The 9,043-nt window shown below is 39.2% G+C and overlaps 1 protein-coding gene across 1 annotated transcript in view; it reads right to left on the reverse strand.

Moving 5' to 3' along the window:
- The window catches only part of Abcc9 (ATP binding cassette subfamily C member 9), a gene marked incomplete at its 5' end in the record, with an annotated part of 121,192 nt that overhangs the window by 79,990 nt on the left and 32,159 nt on the right, over positions 1-9,043 (reverse strand). Inside the window, 2 exon segments of the mRNA XM_017802816.2 lie at positions 2,557-2,662; positions 6,724-6,796. Of these exon segments, the coding sequence (XP_017658305.1) occupies positions 2,557-2,662; positions 6,724-6,796 (179 nt within the window).

The following is a 9,043-nucleotide window of genomic DNA, read 5'->3' on the forward strand; positions in this document are numbered from 1 at the left end:
CCTGCCCCACCCCACCCCCTGCTTTTTCCCTTCATGTGATTCTTAGAAAACTGACTGAAGCCACTTGGTGCTGCCTGTATGCCCATGGTCCAGGGCCTTCTAATGGAGCATGGGTAGTTTCTCCGGGGCCACATCCCCAAAAACACCTGCTCTCCCACCCCAGCAGCCATCAATTGCCAATAGCTCCTCAGACAGGGGTGGAAGTTCATGAGCCCCTCTCCCATCCATGTCCACGTTGGGATTTTGACTGGCATGATCTTCTGCAGGTCTTGTGCATGCAGTTACAGCTGCTGTGAATTCTAATAGCCTTGTCATGTCCAGCAAGTTCTGTCACTATCTGAGATTATTTCTTTATGTTTTAATCATGGTAAGACAAGGCTAAATAAAAACCAAATACTTGTTCCAGTAGATCTTCTGCAGGTCTTGTGCATGCAGTTACAGCTGCTGTGAATTCTAATAGCCTTGTCATGTCCAGCAAGTTCTGTCACTATCTGAGATTATTTCTTTATGTTTTAATCATGGTAAGACAAGGCTAAATAAAAACCAAATACTTGATTATAATGGCTGCTGTCATACTGAATCATTTAGTTCGGCAGGGACTGATTCTTTATCTGGGATGGAAAATGGGAGGGAGAACATAGCTCGGTGCCTGACTTCAGTGATCTACTGGAAGCCCCTAAGAAGGAAACTGAGGCAGGACTTACCAGCTGGGCTCTCTGCCTAATGTGACCTAACACTTTCATGGCCACTGTCTTTTAGATTCATCCAGCAAAGATAAAATTTACACTCAACTTTTCTCAGCTTCCTTCTTCTGCCAAAGATACCGCACAAGCTTTCCAAGTTTACTGATTCCAGGTCAAGTTTCACATCCTCCTATTTCCTTCTCTTAATTGGAGTTTCAAGTGAAATCTAGTCCAAAGGGGCCCAAGAAATCATCTTTATTCCCTAAGATATGCCATTGTATATAAACAGCAGGCCAAACCACAATAGAACTCGTGATATTGGGGACAAAACTTGAAACCTTACAGCAAGGTTGCTCAACTTTGGCACAACTGGTATTTGGTCCAAGAAAATTATTTGTTATGAAAGCCGCAACTGGCCAAAATGTAGAGCATAAGAGACTGCAGAGTGCACGTCCTTGGATAGGTCTCCTATATTAAACCTCATCCACTCGGGGCTCAGCGGCCATTGCAGAAGAGGAAGCAGGAGTGATGGATGACCACCAGGAAACAGAGTTGTCCAGGCTTCTGGGAACTTGCTCATATGGACTTACAGCAATGATGACAACATGCACAAGACGCATGTAAACTCAATCAGACAAAAAAACCAGCATAGAACTGGGGAAATGGGTGAAGAGCCACAGCCTCAGCTGAGGAATTATCACTGCTGGGTGAGGGAGAGTTGATCTTCTTTAAGGGACTGACACTAGACAGGCCAGCCATGCTCCGGTGCATGAGCTCACACGGAGGGACATCTGGACGCACAAACTTGACTCCATAGGCCTTAACATACACGACAGAGTGCATGGAATTCAGTGGGGAGGGGTGCTATGGGGAAGTACAGCTAGAAGAGGGGTCTAAATATGATTAAGATGCATTCTATGAAATGCATAAAAATTCAATAAACTATATATTGAGTAAAAGAGAAATTTTTTGTGTGGGTATGCATTCCTGTGCATTTTAGGTTGTTTAACAGACCTTCCTGGTCTCTACCAACTAGAATAGGAGCAACCTAGTTGACAAGCTCATCTCCAGACATTACTAAATATTACATGTGGGGGAAATCATATCTCGATAAGAACCACTATTTTCTTTTTTATAAAAGCTATGAGTTTTCTTCATAAACTGCTTATGAAGTGTCCACTAGGTAGGTTAAACTAAATAAACATGGTTTAGTCTTTAAAATTCAATTCTATATTATTATAGCTTGAAAACACTTTATTACCACAATATGCTTTTGAAGACCCCAAACCATCATTCCATTGTTTAGAAGACAAACACTAGGTACCTTCCTTCCACTTTTTAGAGTTGCACAACACACTAGGCTAGCCCACCCAGGCCTCTGTGGATACATTAGGGTCCAGCTTACAGTAAGTGCGAACACAAATTGTTGATTATCAGCCTCTTATGAAGACATTGGGAAAAGATTATTTGCTATTTGGTCACTGAACACTGACCCCATGATGCTCTGTTTTGATTTCAGTTTTATAAGTAATATAAGCCTTTCATAACTTGTAAACTAAATTTTAAGTCATTCCTTTGACCATAACCTATTTACCTTTAAAATCTGTCTTCATCACTCTAAATTTTTATCTCAGCAACGTGATAGCTTATACTCTTATAAACCCCATAATAAATTGCTTCATAATCTTTTTATTTATGACATTTGAATATTTCTCTGGTTTTCAAAGATTCCATTGTTTTTCTTTTTAAATCAATGCATGTTTCAGAGAGCTTCTGGCCTCAGACCCTCATGACGTGGAGAGCTGTTGCTCTAACCTTCCCTTGGATGATTGGCAGACATGACAGAACAGAAGCCAATTAAAAGCATACATACTTGCTCCAGTGAACTTTGCCTTCCAGGGTCTGCATCTCTCCGAGGATGGCAAGGAGAAGGGAGGATTTCCCACATCCCACTTGGCCCACGATCATGGTTAACTGGCCTAGAGAAACACAGCAGAGTGTGACAATATGGTGAGCAGGACTTCTCTCAGCAAAAGGAAATTAAAATGTGGTCATGACCGTGGCATGCCCAGAACCCCAGTACTAGGAACACAGAGGCAGGAAAATCAGTGCAAGTTCAAGGATAGCCTGGTCTTCATTGCAAGTTCTTGGCCAGTTGGAACTCATAGTGAGATGCTGCTCAAAAACCACAATAAAAGCCACAACAACAACAACAACAACCTCACCAAAATAAGTAACCACACAAATAAAACAAAATAAAATTAAAACATATTTAGAAAGGACTGTTTGAATTGATAATCCTGTTTGATTTCAAGCAGTAGGGTAATCTAAACAGGTCCTTTCCCTGTCTTTTTGAAAAGCAAAGAATGAAAATATATGAGTTTTGACTTCTTATCATTGTTATTTTAAATTTTTTAATTTATTTATGTATTTTATGTGTATGTGTTTATTCCTAAGTGTATGTATGTGCACTGAGTGCGTGCAGATGCCTGTGGAGGCCAGAAGAGGTTGTCAGACCCCTTAGAACTGGAGCTACAAACAGTTGTGAGCCACCAATGTGGGTGTTGGGAACTGAACTTGGGTCTTCTGCAAGAGAAGCCGTCTAACCCAAGCCGTCTCTCCAGTCTCCATATCTTGTTTTAAAAAATAATGTCTCATGTGGCCCAGACTGGCCTCAAATATAATATATAGGCAAGGATAACCTTGAATTTATCATCCTCTTGCCTCTACCTCCTGAGTGCTTGGATTACAGGAATGTGCAATTACATTTAGTTTATGTCCTACTGGGGATGGAATCCAGGGACTGGAGCATGCTAGGCAAGCACTGTACCAAATGTGCTGTATCTAAGCTCCTTGAGGCATTCTTTTCAAGATGCTAAATAGCTGATATAACTAAAGAACACAATGACTTAATCCTTAAAATCATCTCTGTTAGGTTTAACTCTACTATTAGGTTCACTCAGAAGTAAAAAGAGCAGTTTTCATAAACACTGGTGATTGAGGTGACTGTGATTGGGCTGTTATTAAGACTCTGCTTCTCACTTTGACTTCCACGTAGAAAACTTCTAAACTCACCATTACATTGGGTAGAACAAATATTTCTCTTCCATTATTCAAACATTTTATTATTATTTAACATTATTGTGATTTCATATTATTGTTATTATTCCTACATACTTTGTTCTTGTGGGTGCTATTATAAATGGATTGTTTTCTTAATTTCCTTCCTGGGTACTTTGTTGTTAGCAAACAAATATGTAGAAATAAACTAAACAACAAGAAGAAGAGCTCTACAATGAAAATCTATAAAATAGCAACAGAGTAAACAGAGGGAAACACAGATATAGATGGAAATACACATGATGCTCACGAATTTGACAAATTAATGTTGTTCAAATGTCCATGCTCCCCAAAGCAAACCATGGATTGGATGTAACCTCTGTCAAAAATCTCTGTGATGTCTTTAAGAGAAATTGAAACAACAATCTTAAAATCAGAATACATTGCGAAGAGCAAATTTTCAGTTATCATACTTTCTGACTTCATCACATATCGCTGTTTCAGTAATGTGTGTGGCACTGACATGAACACATACATACTGACCAATGAAATAGAGATCCCAGAAACAAACCCACATGTACCCAGTCCACTGGCCTGCAAGAGGAGCTTCAGGATCACATGATGGGAAAAGGGTGGGACAGCGATGGTGTTGTGAAGACTGAATGCCCAGATGCAGAGGAATGAAATTAGATTGTTATTACATCACACACAAGTTCAGCTCACAGTGAATTAATGACTTAATTGTCAGATCTGAAGCTATCAAAACCCTCAAAGAAAATATAGGGGAAAACCTTCTTGATATTGATCTTGGAAATGATATTTTGGGTTTTAAAATGAAAAAAAAAGAGGTAACAAAGTTAAAAATAACAAAACGAGAATGTAAAAATGGAAGCTGCACAGTAAAGAAAACAGTGAATGGAGGAAAAATTAAACAACTGAATGAACTTGCACACTTTCTGTCTAATAAAGAAAGAATTAAAATTCAAAGTGTACAAGAGTCCCATACAACTCAATAGCAGAAAAATAAAATAAAACAGAATAACCTCATTAGAAGTGGATGAAGAATTGAAGAGTTATTTTTTCCAAAGAAGACATGGAAGATCAAAACTAGACTGAAGTATTACGTCGAGACTTTTAGGATAACTGTTATTTGAAGACCAACAAACAAAAATAAATAAAAATACATTAGCAAGATATGGAAAAACGGAACCCTTTGCATCCTGTCACTGGAAATGTAAAACTAAGCAGCCACTATAGAAAACAGTATGAAAGTGACTCACATATTCAAAGATCAACCCTGTGATCCACCAAGTTCACCTCTGAACATTCTCACAAAATAATTAAGATTTTAGAGAGATGTCTTCCTCATTGTAGAATTATTCACAATATCAAAGTAGATAGAAACAACGCAATATCCACTGACAGGTACAGGTGAGAAAATATGTTACATACATGTAATGAGATACTCATCTTTTAAAAAGAATGAAATCCTACCATTTCAACAACACAGACAAACCTAGGGAACCATTTTGTTGAAGTAAAATCAGCAAGGCAAAGAAAGGCAAATTCTGCACGATTCCATGCACATGAATCATTTCAGAGTCAAACTCACAGAACCAAAAACTACCATGGTGTTTTCTGGTGGCTGGATGAAGAGGACCAGGGGGCTGGGGGGATCTGCTGCTGCTCATGAATGCAGAATTCCATTGTGTAAGATCCAAAAGGTCAAGGCATCTGCTGCTCAAAGTAGTATCTAGAGCACTTGATTTTTTTCATAATAAGATTTTATTTTTATTTTATTTGTAGGAGCGTTTTGCTTGATAAATGGAAGTGTACCACATGCTTGCAAACCTGTAGAGGCTAAAAGAGGATGTCGGATCCCTTGGAATTGGAGTTATGGAGAATTGTTAACTGCCTTTTGGGTCCTGGGAATCGAACTTGGGTTCTCTGCGTGAGCAGCCAGTGCTCTTAACCTCTGAGCCATCTCTCCAGCCCCCTATAGCACTTTAAAGTATGACAAGAGCTCTCATGTGGTATTCTTCCTACAATCTTTTTAAATAAAACTAAAAAACAAAATAAAAAGTCATTTTTGGAAGTGGTGGTATATTTAGTTCCTTGATTGCAATGGTGATACCAGAGGCATATTTATAGATCCAAAATGAAATGCTAAATACATACAGTTATTTTATATCAGTTATACATCAATAAAAATTAAAGATAAGCAAATTAATGGACAAAACGATTGAATGAATTCCTTAAGAATTTGAAAACATTATCAGGATTTTTCAGGGATTCAAAACAATTTTCTCACATAGTTATCTTTAAATATTCTCTGAAACAAAATGAGAAATCATAACACTGTTCTCTAAATGCCACAAATCACCAAATGAACAGTAAATAACTTGTCCAGAGACACAGATTCTTAATTGACAATCCTATTTTATAATTTCTAGTTCACAGTGCTACAGTGACTCATAAGCAACCCAGTTCACATCAGCAAATATAACTGATGTTTATGTCTCTTAAAACTCTTTTCATAGGACTGGGGAGAAGACTCAGTGGCTCAGCACTTGTGATGACTGGAGTTCAGATCCCTAGGACTCATGTAAATGTGAGGTAGATTTGTGGGTCCTGCCTATAATTCCAGCCTCAGAATGTGGAGACAGTGGATCCTCAGAGCTATTGAGACAAGCCATAAGAGTGAGCTCTGGGTTTGATTGAGAGGCCCTAATTCATTGAATAAGGTAGAAGAGCCATCAAAGATGATTCCTGACTTCAGACCTCCATATGTATGCACATCCATGTGCACATACCCCCACACACAAGTGCCTACATAGATGCAAACATGTACACACTCACATGCACACCCTCCCCACACAAAATGGAAAATAAGTAAAAATAAACAAGAACTCTTTTCATTTTTGTTAAGTTCAATTGTCTTGGAAAACAATTACAGAAGCACACGACCAATGAGTCTTACCTGTTGGAATTCGAATGTCTATATTGGATAATGTAGCTAAGCCACTGCCCCATGAAAAGTACCCATCTGTCACCTAGAAAACAAGAACATAAAAATTAAATTAGATATATGGTACTAGAGAATAAGTAAAATACAATGTGTTTCTAATGAGTTAAAACTATAAATAGCACAAGATACAGCACAAAGTGGTAAATCCCAATTTAAAGTTGTGTTTAGTATATAAATAAGTGAAATTGAAGGCCACAGAGATGGCTCAGTAATTAACGGTAGCCACTGCTCCTGCAGAGGACCTGGGTTCAGTTCCCAGGTCCCACATCAGGCAGCTCACAACTGCTTGTAACGCCAGTTCCAGGGGATTTGATCCTCTCTTTTGGCCTCTGTGGGCTCCTGCACACACATGGGGCATATAAACGCATGGAAGCACACACACGCGTGTGCATGCACACATGCACACACATGCACACACACAAAAGTAATAAATAAATAAATATTTCTTTTTAAAAATGGACTTGAAAAGAGCAACTTTCAATTAACTACACTATGAAGAATGCTAGTGACTAAAGCACTTTTCTTTGAAAATTGGATTTACCAGATCAGTTACATGTCAACACTCTTTAAAGGAAATAATCTGAAATATTTTCCAGGAAAAAAATCCCTATATGGATTATTTTCTCACTACCAGACAATCCTTAGAATAAAGAATAGAAATCAACCCTGCCAGGTGACCGTTAACTGAGGAAGTTTGTGTCACCAACAATACAGATTTGTTGTTTTCCATTGGTGTTAAAAGAAAGAGTAAAGAACAGCAGGAAAGCACAGAAAGGAGGCAATCCTGTGGTAGAGACCATCAGCAAAGACCACAAGACCTTGTTCTGGTCCCTGATAATCTGCTTTAACAGGCCGTGAGTGGGCTGGATAGTTTTTTTAAATATGTTTTATTTATTATTTTTTAAATTTTATTATATGTGTATGAGTGTATTACCTGCATGTATGTAAGTGTACCCATGTTGTGTAATGCCCATGGAGGTCTGAAGAGGGTATCAGATCCCCTGGAACTAAAGTTACAGACAGTTGTTAGCCACCATGTGGCTGGGTCCTCTGCAAGAATAACCAGTGCGCTTAACCAGCCCCAACTTGATAGTTTTAATGGTTACAAAATGTGAACTGCAAGAAAGCATAGCAGAACCCAAGAATCAAGAGAATGAAGCAGGAGTGTGGAGGAAAGTTGCCAGAAAAACCAGGGGAAACTGAGTCACAGACAGCTCCCACTCCCCAATCAGTACTGAATTTCAAAGCCATCATGTGAAATTTCTAACCAGGTTACTCCGGGAATTTTTGAAAACTTGACCAATGCCTTCAGAAGTATAACTGAACATAGCCATGGGCATTCTCAAATATGTCAGTAAAGAAAAGCTCTGCTTTAAATGTCAAGATTGGGCTTTCCCTGTGCGTTTTTGCAATGTGCATGGTGATGCGCATTTAATGTGCATCAATAGAGTTTCTTTTTGTTTATTTTTAAATATACTTATCAAAATACAAAGTATTAGGTTTCATTATGGCATTTTTCCAGTAAAACTTGTTTTGTGGATTCTCTGCATGCCCCCCCCCGTCCTTTTCTCCCTCCAGATCTCCTTGTTCCTCCATGTCATCTGTGAATAGAATGCGAAGAAGAGGAGTTGGCTGGGGCAGAGATGAACATACTGTGGTGGAGGTGTGTGACAAAGAACTGTGAGGTGTGAGGTAGAGGGTGCCTTTTAACTCAGAGAGTATAGAGGTAAAAAGAGGTGCAGAAATAGACGTGTCTGGAAGAATGCCGCCATGAAGTGGAGAGAGGTACAGCATGATTCACTAAGAACTCCAGCCATTGGGCTGCAGTACTCTGCAGAGGGAGGGGATGGAGGGAACAGTAGAGTTGAGCAGCTGCTGTAGGTTTGGGTGAAAAGGGTTACTTAGAACTCCTAAGGGTCACTGAGGGTGGAGAGAAGGAGCCTTGGGCTGTTACAAGTTGTGTCCTGGAATCATTTTTCTCCATAGCCCTCCATACCCTGGTTATAGTTGTGTAAAAGCAAGAGCTAGTTTACTACAAAAATGCACTAAAGGATTAGGGGGAAAATAAAAGTCTCAAGATGTTGCAAGCTTCAAAGAGTTTAAAAAACAATCACCGAGAAAGCCAGGGAATAAGCGTGTCTGGTTGGCATAAAAAAAAAAAAAAAAGAAAGAATTTGGGGCTGGAGAGAAGGCTCAGCGGTTAAGAGCACTGACTGCTCTGGCAGAGGACCCAGGTTCCATTCCCAGCACCCACATGGCAGCTGCGAACCAT

The sequence above is a fragment of the Nannospalax galili genome, unplaced genomic scaffold, assembly GCF_000622305.1.
Source record: "Nannospalax galili isolate Female #2095 unplaced genomic scaffold, S.galili_v1.0 scaffold1086, whole genome shotgun sequence".
NCBI classification, from domain to species: Eukaryota; Metazoa; Chordata; class Mammalia; order Rodentia; family Spalacidae; genus Nannospalax; species Nannospalax galili.